The following is an 18,253-nucleotide window of genomic DNA, read 5'->3' as shown; positions in this document are numbered from 1 at the left end:
CTATATCAAAGGAATTTCAGATTATCTTAGTTCATAACACTTTAAGAATAAATATCAGGGCCATTTTCTTGTTTACAAGGTCCTAGTTATTTGGGCAAAGAGCAGGGTATACATTCTAACCCGGACATTTAGAAGAACAAATAAATGCTGTATGTATATATGTGTGTATGCGTGTATGTATTTGTGTGTGCATTTGGTAAAAAACTTGAAATAAGCCTAACCACTATTGCCTGCTTCAGTTTGATAATTCAGAATTTTGAATTCTTCTTTTGGGAATTAACTGATGTTAACTAGTTTTAAAGACTACTGAGGAATAACAAGTTACACCTAAATTTCATTTCTGGTTAAGTTCCTCATTTAGGAACGATCTGAAAGCTCATAAAATGTTTTCATTATTTTTAATGGGTTGTAATGAAATCTGATTCAATGGCTATTTTCTCAGAAATGTAGAATTATACCGAGCTACTTAGTGTGCTACAGTGGGGGAAAAGAAACATAGGCTTTTAGGGAGAGAACGACAAGGTTTGAATTCTAATTCCAGCACTTTTAACAAGTCATTATGATACTCTGAATAGGAAATATACTTACATAAAAATTACTAGTCTGTAGAATACTTAGAGGCTTCAGAATTTCAGGTATATAACTGTCGAACATTGATAATGTCACTATTTCATCTAACAAATATGTATTGAATGTTCGCCGTACATAAGGTAGTACCCTAGATGCTATAGAAGATAACGGAGTCCTCCCCCTATAGAAGCTTACAGCTTAGATCAGGAGCAGTAAAACAAAAGTACAGTTGAGTGTAGCACAAAGCAGCATGAGAGCAGTGACAAGTATGCTAGAGATGAAGGGCTCCAGTGGCGGCTATTACTTAGTTCTGAGCAACTTCTCATTCTAGTGTAACAAGAAGTATTTTTATAATAAGCAGCCCAAGCCATAGCCCAGGAAGCACCTGAGACTTATTCCTGAGCCTGATTATCTGGCTGTCTCACCTCTACACAATCAGCATTTATTTCTAGTCACTTTGTCTGATGTGTCTTCTCAGATTCAGCAAGGGGACCTTCTGCAAGGCCAGTATTTGTAGGACACAGAAGTTTCACATCTCCAGGTTATAAGAACAAATTTACACATGAATTGTTAACTACAGCACCTAGAATTGTCTTTAAAATCTAATCATATAGCATAATATGGGAAAAATAGCTAAGCAGTGTTCTCTAAACCCCCAAATTGGAGATGACTGAGAACAGGACACTTGGAGAGACAAGTATAAAATCTACGAGACAGAAAAGAAGAAATGATAGTCATTCACAAGTAACTACCAACACACAAGAAGCTGTGAACATGATGAGTTTAGGAAATTCATCATGAGCATGCCCTTCTGTCTGCAATGGAGAGGGAGGGCCTGTGGGCAAGGGAAAGAGCATTGGATTGCGATAAAGTGGGTGAGGAGAGGAAGCTGTCAGGAGACCTGGATTCAGGCGTAAGCTCTGCCATTCAGATGGTCTTGTGTAAATCACTTACCTTCATATGATTTCATTTTCTTCATCTATATGGTGGCTCTTTTGAACATGTTTGTCTCTTATATTTCTACAAGTATATGAAAAACTGGTAGGATGTTGAGTGATAGAACTGATGGAGCAGAAAGTCTTTCGGGTGGAGAAAGTGACATTATTTAAAGAACAGAAAGGAAATAATATAAAACTTAAACCTTGAACTCATCACAGTAAATCAGTAAACTCCATAAAATAATGATGAAGGTGGTCCAAGCATGATTATCCATGTCTTCCCCCATTCAGCTGGCTTGCCTTTGTATCCCCAGTGCTAGCACGATGCCTTATTATAAAATTGGTGCTTCGTGAATATTTGGAGGGAGGGGAGGGAAGAGAAATGGAAGGGAGAGGAGAGGAAGGGAAGGAAGCAAGTAAGCTGGTTCAGGAAGCCCTCTCACAACAGGTGCCACATTTTGTGTCAGGGATCCCTGTATTTAATGGCCTTTCATAGTTGCAACAGTCTTTTTTTAAACAGAGCTGTTTTCTTAGAATGCTTTTATTATAAACTATATTTGTGCTCAAAGGGCTTCCAGCGGTGGTAGCTTTCAGAAGGTCCCTTTGTTGTGTGTACATAGTGTCATAACAGGTCATTTCTGCCCAGCCAGTCAATTTCATTGACTCAGATGGGGCTGCTTTGTGAATAAGCTATATCTTTTTTCCTCCTTAATTTTTACTGCAGACAGTAAATATTTTATGCCTAGAAAGACGATTCATTTATTCAACAGATGCTTATTAAACACCTCTCAAAAGCTAGGCATTGTGTGAAATACTTGGAATACAGAGATATGTAATAAAGATAAGATCCCTTCCTTTATGATACTTAGAGTGTCATGGGGGAATCTCACATTAAATAAATAATTAACCATTGTGATAAATATTTTAAAGATAAAGTACAGAATGTTACAAGAGAAATCTAAACTAACATGAAGGGGTGGGATCAGGAAAGTAAGATAAAGTTAAAATTTTAAACATCTTAAATATTTCCACACTTGAAATATAAAAAGATAAAATTATTTCCATCGGTTGTTGATTAAATTAGGAAAGATGGGTTATCCAGAGAGACATAGAATCCTTAGAAGCTCAGTCCTTTAATAAATAACTGAAAAAGGAAACATTATTTACCCAAGAACACACAGCTTGCTTCTGGCAGGGCTAGGACTTGAACACAAGTCTGCTAATCCTATTACCTCTCCTCGGTGACTTAAAAAATAAAGACATTTCATACCAAATATAGATCAGTCATGGCCAAATCAACTATTAAGTGACCACTCTGTACAAACTTGTTTATTGAGTGTGGGGAGGAGTTTATAGAGTAATGAATTGGCAAATGCAAATATAACGGAAATACACAAAATATGTCCTATCATGCTGATTGCGTCTGGTCATAGTAAAACCATAGCCTATAGACTAAAGTGAGAAATACCCACTTAGAATTAGTGAACATATATTTAAAGGAATATGCCCTATTTCCTTAAAATATAAATACTAACGACTAAGTGCAAGTCTCTAAGTAGAAGTTCTTAAACCCCATTTTTATTCATGTGTAATATTATATGAAATGTAAATTATTCTGACTGCTTTGCAGCCTGAGTGATCTCTCAGTTAGGTTAAACATTGTTCTTGGTATTTTGTTCCAATATGTATTTTCCCTAGCATACCCTTTCATCACATATAGTATAGCAGCTAGCTTCAGACCAGAAACATCTAAATCTTCCTAATTCTTTATTTGAAAGATTGGGAATCAATGAAATGTTACTATTCATACCAGAGATTGTGAAATTAGTTGAATCATTGAAACTAAGAGGAGTATGAGGCTTCAGGGAGAAGGCTAGTCTTGAACAGGTGTTAGGGAGAGCATCCAAGACAATTTTGAGCATATACTCAGCCTTGAACAAGCATATACTGAATAAGGGAGACCCAAAGTTGCAAAATATTAAGTTAAACCATATGAAATTTTCATTTTTATAGGTTAAAAAGTCAAACATTGGTGACTGTATGATTCAGCCTATTACACGAAATGACCAAAAAGGGAATCTATACTCTAATGTCAATAGATGTGGGTATTTATTAAATTTGAGTACATGTATATTGGCTATATTTCAGAATTTGCCAAATGAGAAATTCTGGTAGTTGAATTAACTCTTTGTTTCACATGAAATCACAATTTAAATGTAGACAGATGGCATAATCACTTCAAAAGCTAAAAATATTCTAAAAGACCTTCAACTTAGAGAACTTCTAAGTTATTCACACTTCACGAGTATAAATGTGAGGAAATATTTATTTGATGACCAGGCTTTAGTGGTATGGTATGGTGTGGACTGAAGTTAACCAGGGTATTTTGCTTTCAAACTCTTGCTATGCTGACAATCTCCAAGTTTAAGAAAAATCAGGAGAAAGGTGGAGAGAAGTAATCATTTTGAAAATGAACTAAGTGTCAGGTGCTCTGCTACACAGTTTACATATTAGTGTGTTTACTTCTCGCAACCCTATGAGGCCGGTATTATTTGTTTCACAGTTGAGGAAACTGAGACCTAGAAAGGTTAAGTTACTTGCCCAGTGTCACATAGTTTGAAAGTGGTAGAGCTAAGCCTCAAACATTTTTCTTTTCACTGTATACTGTGCTACTAGTATGTTTGTTTGCTCATTTATATCCTATACACTTTAAAAGTGCCATGTTTAATTATAATAAATTTACATGTGAATAAAACAAGGGGATTGTCATTACTTTTTTCTTTTAAAAAGTTATATGGTAAAACACATTTAAATCTTTTCTTTTAAGGATGAACGTGAAGCCAGAGAAAATGTGAAGAGAGAGCAAGATGAGGCCTATCGGCTTTCACTTGAGGCTGACAGAGCAAAGGTAGGTTTGGTCACAGGACTTCTGGGATAAAGAACTCAATCCTAAATGGTCTTTCATTAATTAAATGCCAGCCTTTTTAGCACTTTGATCCCCAAGAATGTTGGGTTTGCATTGGAGAAAGCTAGATTCAATTAACAGAAAGAATATAATTCTACCCCTGGTCCTTAAAGTATAGTTCATTTTGACAAAGTACTTTGTTGAGAACCATGAAAATGAAAACAAAAATGGTCCTAGTATCTATTTTATTTGTTCTTTTTTTAATGAATCTATGGTAAAACCTAGCAATGTTTAAAAAGCTGTTCAGGTGATTCTAACGTGCAGCCAGGGTTGAGAACTGCCGATTTATTTAATGTTTCTTGAGAACCTGCTTCTGTACTGAACATTGGAGGAGGGGGCACTGAATAAGCCAGTTTCTGCCCTCAAAAGAAGGCTCATGATGTGTAAAGTTGATTAAGGCAAGAACACAGGTAGCTGTAACACTTAGGCAAGGGTCCTAAATATTATAAGGGAAGCACTGAGTTCTATGAGTTTAGTGAACACAAATTTCAGTGGAAAGTTTTTTCTAGTTTTTTTTAGAGAGCCAAGAAGTGAAAAAGTACCAGGGAGGCTTTCACAGAAAAGGTTTTATATGTTTACTGGATAAAGAGAGGTAGGAGAAACAAAGTAATCTATGCTAGCAGCAAGGAGTCAAAAAGCATGGGTGCATGATAGAGACTGATGTAAACAGAGCTGGATAATTGTGAAAGGAAGATCAGAGGAAGATTTTGAGGGATCTTGAATGCCACACTACCCAGAGCCACTCAGGTGTTTGACTAGGATTCTACTCAGCATGATCAGACAGCTATGCTTTGTTGTTGCTTTCATTTCCATTCTTGTTCTAGAGAGAAACATTTTCATCACTTCCATTACCACAGTGTATCTCTGAGCTGTGCTGGGAATGAGCTCTTTTTTTTCTTCTTCTTCTTTTTTTTTTTTTTTAAAGTAAATCAGTGTTTATTGAGTGCTGGCTCCCTCTCTCTTTTATCGACAGAGGGAAGCTCATGAGAGAGAGATGGCAGAACAGTTTCGTTTGGAGCAGATTCGCAAAGAACAAGAAGAGGAACGTGAGGTAGGACATAATATTTACAAAAGATATTCAAAAGTTAGGTTTGTTTCCATTGCATTTGATACTGAGGCTGTTAATAGTTCTTACAACTTCTTTTTCCAGACTCAACAACTTTTTTTAGACTCATTTTGTATAGAAGATATAACCTTTCCTTAAAAGAATCATTCTTGATCTGTCGTACGGAACTTCACCTTGTACTGGATTTATAGTTTTCTGTTCTTTACAATTCCTTTCCCCTCTTCTTGCCTGACAAATACTCCCATCCTTCCTGGGTATTGTCTCATCCCAAAAATACCAAGACTTTATTTTCAGCCATTTTCCCAGGTTTCACTTTACTCCACTGAAAGATACTGTAAGTTCCTTCTACAGCAGCTTGGCTGCTTTTCTACCCCCTGAGTTCATGTCATGTTTACAACAATATAGAGAATTTTTCATTCACTTACTTTTAAAAAAAGGGGTTTTTTTGAATACTCAGTATGTGCCCAAAATCTGTTAGGGGGCAGGGATACTGACATGGGTCCTCCCTTCCCGGAGTTCAGTTTTGTAAAAATAGGTTTACAATACCATATGTAAAGTTATTACAGAGATTTGCCTCAGATGCAGTGAGAACAAAGAGAAGGGGTATCAAATGACTTCCTAGAGTGGCTTTACAGAAAAAGACTTTTAGAATTTTTTTGTAGACGTGAAATTAATAGCAAGATTCACTTGTAATAAGAGGAAGCCATCTAACAAGTGGTGGAAGAGCCCGGGGGGCCCTAACTTGGCCTGAGGAAAATTCTATTAGTCATCATTCTCAATCAAGGATGCCACCTTGTACTTATTCATAACAGGTGTTTTTTTAATAAGAACTGTGCTGAGCACTGAAAGAGAAACAAAGGATAATAAAATATTTTCTACCTGCAAGAAGAGATCACATCTTGTAGAAAAGATGCAAAATATCTGTAAGTAACAGCAAATCAAGGGAAAAAAGTGTAAAATAACATATGAGAAGTAAAAGCAAAATACTTGGGGAGTTCAGGGGCAAAGTAAAAATCGGTTACAGCTTTGAGAATCAGACAATGCAGTAGAAGTGATATTTGAGCCAGGTGTTGAAAAATGTGTGATATTTCACTGTTTGAAAATCAAAGTTTATTCACGTTCAACACTTATTAAGTGCCTATCACATACCTGCAAAATATTGTGCCTGACAAATCCTGGTCTCTGTACACTGAAGTCTCTCAGTTATGGAAGGTAGAAAATATTTTGTTGAACATCTTCTATGTCTCAACTGCTCTATCAGCTGCTTTATATATGCTTACTTATTGACCATTAAAACAAACTACAAGTTTAGAGATTTCCTTTATCAGTTAGAAAATTGAAACTCATTAAGAAGTCACGCATAGAAATGAGAACAGCTGAGATTCTCACCTTGGACTTTATGACTAGAAAGCTCATACTCTTTCACTTCATTCCAGTACAAGGCCATATATCATTGTATGTGTCTATAGGAATCGTGTGCAGTTTCACAAAAATTTGTCACTATGCTTTTAGGCTGTTTCCACAACCATAGTTTAAAATTTTAGGACTTTTACTCTCATGCTTTCTTTCACACATACTTTCCCTCTTAATAGTATATCTTCAACCATATATATGCTAAATGTCAGGTATATGCAATTAACTGCATATTCTGGATCTAGAGCTTGGTAGCATATGTACTTTTTGTGATAATTTACCTTATTTAGCCTGGGCTAAAATTTTCTCTTTATAAATGTATATAAAGCCTGTCCTGTCATAGAAGGCTCCAGAAACATCTTTAGCATACCTCAATAAATATGTTCCAGCTATAAATGTGAAAGGATGGGGCACGAGGAGGCAGGACTACTTATTTTCTTTTTTCAAAAGTAAGTCATATATTTTGCATTGGGTGTTCACCGCCCATAGTTAGATTTATTTCTGTCACCACATATTTGCCCCTTTTACCGCATCTACCTACCCACAGACAGCTCATATTTTGCAGCTAGTCATTACTTGCACTTGCCTACTGATGTACTCCCAGAAAACCAAGTTCAGATAGTGTTACATACTCTACTCCTTCCCTAGACAGTCACAGTCAAAGGCTCTTATAAATCCCACCATTAAGAAACAACCTTCTATTTATCTTAATTTAATTCAATCTTATCCAGACTTATTTGACCTCTTTTTTTTTCCACGAGCACCAGTTAACATATTTCAACACACTCATGTACAACAAACAACTCTTTGGGAAAAGCTGTTGTTGTGAAACCTCTGAAGAAACTAAGACCCAGAGAGATTATACAGTTCGCCTATGCTGCCAAACTGGTTGGACACATAATCTGGACTAAAAGCCGGATCACCTGACTTTTCAGAGTAACACTGCCTTCCCTTCTAACAAGAAGTCCTAACCCATATAATTGCATTGAGTAACAAGAGTGGTTTTATTATTTTATCTCTAGTATTTCAAAATCCTATAGAAAAATGAAGTATTGAATAGTTCAAGGCACCATGGTTACAGTGATTGGGGGATTGGCCTCATTTTGCTGTGTGGTAACTGTTGGAGTGAATCAGTAAAACCTAGGAATGCATTTTGATCTGGTCCTTGGCCATGATAAAGAGAAAGGCTTTACGACTGTTCTGAAGGAAAAACAAAGAAGTGACAACAAAAATCTCCCCATTTTACTAATTTATACATGTATTTATTCTTTCCAAAATGGGTTTCAAGTAACTTATATAAATACTTGTAATTCAAATAGATTAAAAAAGAAAGAAAAGATAGTAATCAGGACAAGGGTAAATAAAGGAAGATAAAGGCAAAGGTAAGATTAACATGCAGACAATAGATAATCTAGCAGCACAGGCACCAAATTCATGTGATAGGGTTCTGTACATTTGCTTAAGATGAGCCACAAAATTTTTTCTATGTTTTTCTTGGGCTAAACCAAAGGAAAATATGATTGTTTACAAGTTTTATTCTGTCCATTAACATCAGATAAAGGCCAGTCTCTCAAAAAGACACCCAGATTTTTCAACACTAAAACCTTAAAGCAGTGTTTCCTGTGGTTCCCCTTCAAGAGGAGCTGTACCTAATAGCTATAATAGCAATAGCAAGGCATTTATAAAAGTTTCATATAACTTTATGGAATTCAAAGTCCTAAGGCCAAAGCACAATTTAGTAAAAGTATCTCTGCAAAGGCTTAAATAATATATTTTTCTGGTATTTCAGTTTAAAGGATGGATTTTATGGTATGAATTACATACCCTTTTAGCAATCCTTTCCGAACACTGTTTTTTGCCACTGAGTTTTTTGAAAGTAGAGAACGTTATAGCTAAGATTTTTGACTCCCAGTTCTTTTAATCAGTGAGTATTCAGCAAATATTGTTAATCCCCTTCTGTGTGTAAATTACTAAATCAGGTGCTGTGGAAAATATATTGTATATGTGAGACATAGTCCCTGCCCTTGAGGAGCTCACTGTCTAATACAAGAGGGTAGATGAATACAAAACACATTATAAAAACCATTAAAATAGCACAGACTGCTGAAGATACATAGAGGAAGATGATTTCTGGCTAGGAAGGCAAGAAGAAAGACTTTACAGAGGAGGAGGCTTTGGAGGATTGGTAATACTTTGATAGTTAAAGACAGAAGTAGAAGAGCATTTTGGATGGGTTGATGAATAGATGGATGGGGAGGGATAGGGCATGAGCTGGTTAATATTGAACAAAGGGAGAAAGGCACAGGGCTTCCTCAGGGAACAATAAAATGGACAAATTTAAAACAGTCTAATAATTAGAGATAAGGCTAAAATAAAAGGGCCAGGTTTTGGAAAACCATGGGTGGGAGAGAATGGGCACAAAGCTATTCCTTTTTGCTGCTGGTTCCATCAAACAGAAAAGAAAAAGTTACGTATTTGCCTGTCTACCCAAAGTTGTTTCATTTTACATCTTGGTGCCTCCTCAAGTAGAAAATGTTAGATAAAATTATGGACTAATAAATGAGAGAACAGAAGAGCATAGAATTAGGAGGCTTGATACTTCCCTTCAGTTTTCTTATTTAATCTTCACAACCATCCTACAAAATGGGTAAGGATGATAATATCATTACAGTCTTACAGATGAAGAAAGTAAGATCATAGCAGGATTAAAAAACCTATTTTAAAATTCTTACCTACCAATTGCCTGGTAAAAGTAGAACTAGAGTCCTCTTCGATATTCTTTTTCCCTATTTCTTCACATTTGAAGAATGAAGGTGGGACCATGAATCGGTTATTTAGGTAAAACCGCTTTTTATAATTTGTGTTTTTACCTTATGTAAGTTGCTTCTTGTCACAAAGACACCACCATTTAGTGTCTTTGTGACATAAGGGTAATCATCCCTGCCATCAGCATCATCACTATCTATTGAGAAATTAATATGAGCTAAACTCTGTGCTGAGCACTTTACAGACATTATCTGTTTGAATCTTTACAGCAACTTAATAAGGTAGGTGCAAATACATAAATATATTTTATTAAAATTATAGAGACCACATATCCACTATTTATTAGATAGTTTCAATTTGAAGTATTCTGCTGTTACCTTCATGAACCATTAAAATAGACTAGAAATTCTAGTTTTATAGTATCCAAATCACAGCTTACTGACTGTTCTTTATATCCAAAAGCAGCTCAAAGGTCATATATTTGAATTGTGATGTAAGTAATATGATCATTTGCCTTGATTTACTTTATCCAGCAGTATGGCTATATTCATAGTAAGCTAGCCATGCTCTCTAGTGAATGACTGATTGCCAGGAGCAGAGAATGGCTGCAGAATTGGGTCAGACCAACCGTTCCCATATGGGATCCATTCTACGCCTTTGATGATTATACGTGGTATCATGACTTTAAATACTGTCTATACATTTGACTTCCAAAATTATATCTCCAGCTTATCTCTTTCCTTGAACTCCAGACTTGAATATCTAATTGCTAGCCCATCATCTCCATTTAGATGTCTAACAGACATCGCAAACTTAATGTGATTTAGCCTCTCACCCAAACCTGCTCCTTCTACACTCTTCCTTATCTTAATAAGTGGTAAATCTTTCCAATTGTTTGAGCCAAAAACCTTGGAATCCCCTTTGAGTTCTCTCTTTCATATCGATATTTAATGAACATATCCTATTGGTTACACCTTCAAAATGTTTGTGGAACACTAACCTTATCATTACCACCCTCATCCAGGCCACTGTTATCTGTGACCTGGATTACTTTAGTAGCCTCCCAGCTTGACTCCATGCCTTCATTTTTGCCTTTCCTATATATCTTTCAATAAATCTTTTAAAAAGCATTTGGCATATTATATCACATCAAAAACCCTCAATGGCTTCTTATCTCAAAATAGAAGCCAAAATCTTTACAGTAATTGCAATCAACATCTCTGTAGATTTTTTTTAGGAACTGACAAAGTGATTCTAAAATTTATATGAAAAGGCAATAGAACTGGAATAGCCAAAACAGTTTGAAAAAGGAAAACAAAAATTGGAAGACTCACACTACCAGAGTTCAAGACTTAATATAATCAAGACAGTTTGGGAATTGGCAAAGAGATAGCCCCCATAGATCAATGAAACAGAATAGTACAGAAATAGACCTGCAAATATATGGTCAAACGATGCTGCAACTATTAAATATCCATATGCAAAAAATGTAAAAACACAAAATAAAACTTTCAAATCATATCTTGCATCACATGCAAAAATTCACTCAAAATGGGTTATTGATCTAAACGTAAAACCTAAAACTATTAAAGTCTTAGAAGAAAACACAGAGAAAATCTTAATGATCTTGAACTAAGCAAAAATTTCTTAGATCTGAGACCAAAAGCATAATCCATAAAAACAAATATCTAAATTAGACTTCATCAAAATTAAGAACTGTGCTGTTCAAAAGACTGTGTTAAGAAATTTAAAAAAAAACAAAACAAAACAAGTCACAGACTGAGAGAAAATCATATATCTGATGTCCAGAATATATAACATACTCTCAAAATTCAATAATAAAACAAATAACCCAAATATAAATAGGGTCAAAATATCTAAACAAACACTTCATCAAAGAAGATATACACAAGAGCAAATAAGCATGTGAGAAGATGTTCAGTGTTATTAGTCATTAGAGAAATGCAAACTAAAACCACAGTTGATACATACCAATTAGAATGGCTTTTTAAGACAAAGGGATAATGCCAAGTACTGGCAAAGATGAAGAGCAAGTGGAACGCATGCATTAATTATGGGAGTCATTAATATTAGCATATCTACTTTGAAAGATAATTTGGTACTTATAAACTTAAACATACACATACCTAGGTATTCGCTTAAGTGAAATAAAATAGTAAAATTTATGTTTATGCAAAAAGCTGAACACAAATACTCATAGTAATGGCTTTATTTATAGTCACCAAAAACTGGAAACAACTCAAGTGTCCCTCAACTAGAGGGCTAATCAAACTCTGGTATATCTATACAATGGAATACCACTCAGCCATAAATGGGAACTACTGATATATTCAACAACATTGATGAATCTTAAGTGCATTACACTAAATGAAGCAAGCCATTCATACGATGTTTATGATTACATTTGTGTGACATTCTAGTAGAGGCAAAATGAATGACAAAATAGATTAGAGGTTGCTAGGAGCTAGAGATGGGGGAGATTTTTATTTGTGGGGCATGGAACTGTATTTTATCTTGATTGTTGATGATGGTTATGCAAATATGCATTTGTCAAAACACAGAACTATACATTTAAAAGGATGAATTTTACTGTACATAAATTATACCTCAGTTTTTAAAATGGAAAAAATCATTACGTGAGCTACTCAAGGCCATATATGATTTAATCACCCCGCTGCTTTGATTCCTCTCTAACTTCAGCTCCTCTCCCGTGCTCTTATCATTCTGCTCCAGCCTCACTGGCTGCCTTGCTATTCCTCAATCAAACCAGGCACCAGGGCTTGCCAGTTACTCTGACTTCTGCCTATAATATTTCTCTCAGATCTAAATGTCCATGTGACTCCCTCTCTCCTTTAGGTCTTTGCTCACTGAGACTTAGAGTATTTACTTATTAAGGCTTACAGTAGTTCAAGTTATACCCCTCTCTCCCTTGTACCAGCACCCTGTGCTTTCTTCATAGCACTCAATCACTGTGTGACAAACTATATATGTATGTTTGTATTTGCTGTCTTTCTCCCGTTCTTCTAAAATATAGGCTCCATGTAAACAGAATTTTTTAAAATCTGTTTTGTTCACTGCTAGTTTCCCATCATGTAGAACAATGCCTGGCACGTAGGAGGTGCTCAGTAAGAATTCATAAAATTAATCAATGTTAGCTTTAGGCTATGGGTACTCATAGAGCCTAGAAGATAGTGTGTGTATACATGTAATTATATGTGCATGTGTGTGTGCGTGTGTGTGTGTGTGTGTGTGTATGTGTAAATTAAGCCACTCTTTGATTTTTATTGTAAGTGATTGGTGTTAAGTGTATATTATCCTTCCTGTTTAAAAAAATGTAATTGTGTAGAAACTGTCTTTTCTGGGTATATATCTTCATTGCCTAATTTCACTTTGAAAAGTCCTCGTTTCTCATCCCTTAGATGTGAATGCTTTGGATATTTATATATTTTAGCAAAACAAAAAGTCCAAGATCAGTTCATATTTCCAGCTTATGCCAGGTTTCCCTGTTTTCTACAAACCTAAACTCATACAGATAAAAACTATATTTGTTGAGCAAATCAAGTTGAAGTTTAACAATAGTGTTTACTAAGGCTGCTATTTGAGAATAGGTGTCTTTTATGTCATTATTTTACAACAGTGTTTACTTATATGAGGCCTTTGTTTTTAGCCACTATATTTGAAACTGAACTACTGATGTAGTTTTGTTCTTTTTTGCCAGTAAAACTTGGGTATACAGATCCCAAGGTTGCCGACTTACCTAACATCCCTTCATTATTTCCCACGTTGGAGCACTGGTATGGATTATCTGAGGTCTGTTTTCATTCTGGGGAAAGCCCTGGAGACTGGGTACATTGAGGAGCAGGCATTGTCTGCACAATGAATGGGGTAATGAGCTACTGTTGTTTATTCTTCTGTAGTATAATTGGTTGAGTTCAGAAAATAATGTAGCATCTGTCGTTATACTGTACAGGGAAATGTCAAAACAGAAAGCAAGCAGACAGGTGGATTAAGGAAAGAACAGGAGGAGAAACCAGGAAATATCACATTAAGTTTTGATTTGAAGTAGGTGCAAAGGGAATAATAGTGATAAACCAAAAATGACTGTCATCTGTTGAGCACAGTGTTACAGCGTGAGGTTTGATGCTAGGCCCTTCTTAATTGAGTGCTGGCCATGTGTTAGCACTTGCTAAGTGTTTTATAAACATTACTGCATTTTATACAAGGAAGATGTTACTGGCCCTATTTCTTGGGTGAAGTAAGTGAAGTTCATAAAAACTGTCATGTGCTTAATAGCCAGGATTTGAGCCTGTGTCATACCCAAAGCTTTTTCCTAACTATACATTTAATTATATTCCTACATTATATTTAATTTAAAGATTAAAGTTTTTTAAACTACAGTGTTAAAAGTTAGGATACTGATTAACTTTGAGGAAGAGAATTCTCAGGAAGAGGCAAAAGGATTTCTGAGATGCTCGACCAGGGTGCTGGTTATGTAGGATATGTTCACTCTCTGAAATTTATCAAGTTGTTCACAAGATTTGTGTGCTTTTTCATATGGATGTTATATTTCAATAAATACTTTAAAACAGTGACAAAATATATGACTTTAAACAAAGGATAAAGCTTTATGCAATATAGCACTGATTCAAATATAAAAAGAGTTTAAATATGTATTTACATAAAAATACGCATGAAAAGTTGATGGAGAGTGTCTTTAGGAGTGATGAAAAAGTTTTAGAACTAGATAGTGGTTATCGTTGGTAATACAGTATTGTGAATGTACTTAATGCCACTGAATTGTACACTTAAAAATGGTTGAAAAATGAGTATAAACACTCAAATGATAGATAGCAGTGGCTATCTGGGTGGTAAATCTAGAAATTGATGTTAATGTTTTTCTTCTTAGTCTGTTTTTTTGCAATGAGTTTTATTACTTTATAATCAAGAATAATGTTTTTTAATCTCAAAGATGGTTTTGAAGAACCCCCAGTGTTAGAGACAAATAGTCACATGATCTCATTTAATAGTTTAGAAAAGTATGTAATTCTAATACCCAGAGTCCACCCCTACAAGCTACTCTTGGTTGGCCCTTAAGGGACACGTATGTAGAAAATTAATCTGAAAAGTTAATGCTGGTGGGAGTTAGACCTCAGAGAAAGAAAATTCGGGATGATCAGTTCTTGGTTACTAGAAGTAGAGCCCATAAGATTCAGATTCTTTTAGCATTTATTGAGCACCTACTGTGTGCTTATTACCATACTAAGCACTTTCACAAGCATTATTTTAGTTAACATGATAGTTTTTTCCATCTCTTATGAATTACATATTGAGCATCTATTTTGTGCTATGCACTACACTTGGAATAAGAAATAAGACATGTTTCCACACCCTAATGGAATGGGAAAGCCAGACAGTAAACAAATAACTATGATACAGTATAGGGAATACTGTGGTAGACAAAGAACAACTGGAATTTAATTTTTATATACAGAGGATCACCTATTCATTGGGTTATTAATATATGACAGTTACTAAAATAGTTTAATATTTGAAATATTCAATTTGAACTCATTGCTGACCCAGAACACCAATATTAGATAAACTTCTGCTTATGCTATCAAGAAAAAGCAAAAGTAATTAGTTTAACGCCCTGTTTTAATTTTTGAACTGTACTTCTTATGTCTCCATGTCTGGATATCAGCTTCCTCATATAAAAAATGAGAGTGTAAGACTATGTAACCGGTGCAACCCAAGCAACCATTTACTGAAGCCTATTATGTATCAGACACCACACTGGGAACTTTACATATATCATATATATAATTCCCAACTTTATAATCCTCTGTAAGGTAGGTGGTATTATCCAGTGCCTCCAGAAGGAAAATGACCTCAGAGTCCTAGAAAAGACTAGCTTTCTCTGTACGCTGCAGAAATTTTTAATGCTTTTTAGAAAATACTTCAGCATTAGAACTAATCAGTTTCTCCTGAATGACACAGAAATTAATTTCTTGTGTATACCGGTGTCTGGATAAACCTTTTTTTTTCAGTTGGTTATTTTAAACATATTTTAACAGATAATCCATTTACATAAGTCAGAAGTCAAAAATATAAAAAGGCATATTCAGAAAATACTCACTGTCACTTCTGCCACCCTATTTCCTCCACTGTCTCTATAAGTTACCATTTTTTTGTGTCTTTTTATTTGTGGAAGTTTATTTATTGAACTTTATGTTTTCCAAAGAACCAGCTTATTTATTGGTTAACTAGTTTTCCTTCTTTTTTAAATACATTCTTTTATACTTTTAGCTTTATTAATTATTTTCTTCTCAGCTTTCTTCCCATTTATTTTATCGGCTTTTTTTTCCTGGTTTTTTTAGTGTGATTCTTAATTAACTTATTTTTATTCTTTCTTTTTGAATGATATAAGGATTTTAAGGCTATGAATTTCCTCCGAACACTGCTTTAAGTGAATCCCGTAGATTCCAATATGAAGCATTTCAACAATCATTATTTTCTAGATATTCTGTAGTCTTGATTTGTATTTCCTTTTTAACCTAAGAATGGTTTAATAGAGTCTTTTTATGTTTTTCCTTCAGTTGGAAGAGTGACACCAACTTTGAAAATTGCCGTTGAGGACTTAAAGAACATAAATTCCAATTTCTCTCACTCACATTACTTGATTATAATAGTTGTGGATTAATTGGGGGTAAATTTTGTTTTTCTGTTGCTGACAAATTGGGAACATTGAAATGTCAAAGTAACCAGGAATAGAATGTAACTGGGAAGCTAAGCACGTTAATACCAGGCTTACTTACCTAAGGAACCTCCCAGAGTGCTAAAGACTCTCTAACCTTCCAATGGAATATGGCAAATGTGAAACAGTGCAATACACTGTTTTACATGTAGGTTGAGAACTAGGAAACCTGGCTTCAAGCACAATTCTAGCCATGAGATCTCTCAGCAGTTTGCTCCACCTATTTGCGTCTATATTTTAACCTATAAAATGAAGGGTTTGGGCCATCTCTGGCAATCTGCACTTGGCCCAATTCTGCAGCAGGTTAGTAGCAAAGACCATGGACTCCTGCCTCCAATAAATCTAAAATTTCAATTTCTTTCTATTATGTTTTATTCCATTGTCTTTAGTGCGACAAAATATAATAGAAATTTGCCTTTTCTATCACTTCAAGTGTACAATTCAATGACACTAATTACATTCACTATGTTGTACAACCATCACCATATCTATTTCGAAAAATTTTCATCACTCCACACAGAATCTTTCCATTCCATTTCGATGTTAATATATATATCCAGTATTCTACAACTTTAAGTCATTTCTACTTAGGAAATGCATGTTTTTCAAATATACATAGTTTTGTGTGTGCGTGCGTGTATATGTGTGTGTATGTGTGTTGTAAATGCTTCGAATAGCCTTAAGTCATACCCTAGAGAGGAAGCAACTGGGTATTTGATACCTGTTTCTTCAATTACAAATACCCAAGCCCTTAAGTAAAAAAAAACAATTAAATTACCTTTCTTTTCTATGAAAGTCACCTATCAGTTTAATAATATGTGTCATCAAGGTGGGATTTGTTTTAATTAATTGCCTGTTGGGCTAATATTAAGAAAATGAAAAATATGATTCTACTGTTCAAGCATTAGGCTTGGTTAATAAATGAGCAATAACTTTTTGATGAGTTTCTAGAAGACAGCAGCTTTTTTCTAGTCTCTCCCCCCGCCACTCCCCACAATCTCATCCATCACATAGTCTAACACCTGGTTTTTGCCCTCCTTAGGCCATCCGGCTCTCCTTAGAGCAGGCCCTGCCTCCAGAGCCAAAGGAAGAAGATGCTGAGCCTGTGAGCAAACTGCGGATCCGAACCCCCAGTGGCGAGTTCCTTGAGCGGCGTTTCCTGGCCAGCAATAAGCTCCAGATTGTCTTTGATTTTGTAGCATCCAAAGGATTTCCATGGGACGAGTTCAAGTTACTGAGTACCTTTCCTAGGAGAGACGTAAGTTCCCATGCCTATCTTGGGAAGTGTGTCCAGGCGGGAGATATCCCATCATTAGGACTGGACAAGGTAGTCCAAGGAAAGAAAGAACTATAGTACAGCCTGCTACAAGACCACACACCCAGCATTCTTCATTGGTCTGCACACCTTTCTCTCCGCAGCCTTTGGAGAAGGTGTAGCTTCCCAGGCCAGCAGACATGTGCCCCAGTAGCCTATGTAAGAAATCAGGTACTAGGTGTTTCTCCCTTCCTAGCTATTTCCCCTGTTCCAGCATTCATGCAGACTTTCCCAAAAACTAATCTCCGTAACCCTCAGAGTAGACCTGAAATTGCGTGTTTAACGGCCTAACAGTTAGATCAGAATTAATGATTATCAGTTTACTAAGAACGAGTCATGCTAAACCAAGAGTATTTGTGTGATTCGATAGTTCTTATTAGCCTGGAAAGTCAGGGAAGGTGACCTATATTCACTGTGTAACTGTATTTCAGCAAGATATTTAATA

General features: G+C 35.4%; 1 protein-coding gene across 2 annotated transcripts in view; it reads left to right on the top strand.

Annotated features, from left to right (window-relative positions):
- FAF1 (Fas associated factor 1) overlaps positions 1–18,253 on the top strand; it is a 354,641-nt gene that overhangs the window by 300,449 nt on the left and 35,939 nt on the right. For both annotated transcript variants that reach the window (XM_039885738.1, XM_039885744.1), the window contains exons 16-18: positions 4,336–4,416; positions 5,447–5,524; positions 17,536–17,751. In XM_039885738.1, the coding sequence (XP_039741672.1) occupies positions 4,336–4,416; positions 5,447–5,524; positions 17,536–17,751 (375 nt within the window). The remainder of the gene's footprint in view (positions 1–4,335; positions 4,417–5,446; positions 5,525–17,535; positions 17,752–18,253) is intronic.

Source organism: Pteropus medius, unplaced genomic scaffold (genome assembly GCF_902729225.1).
Source record: "Pteropus medius unplaced genomic scaffold, Ma_sr-lr_union100, whole genome shotgun sequence".
In the NCBI taxonomy this organism is placed as follows: Eukaryota; Metazoa; Chordata; class Mammalia; order Chiroptera; family Pteropodidae; genus Pteropus; species Pteropus medius.
The sequence above is the reverse complement of the archived record's forward strand: the minus strand, read 5'-3'. Positions and strand labels throughout refer to the sequence as shown.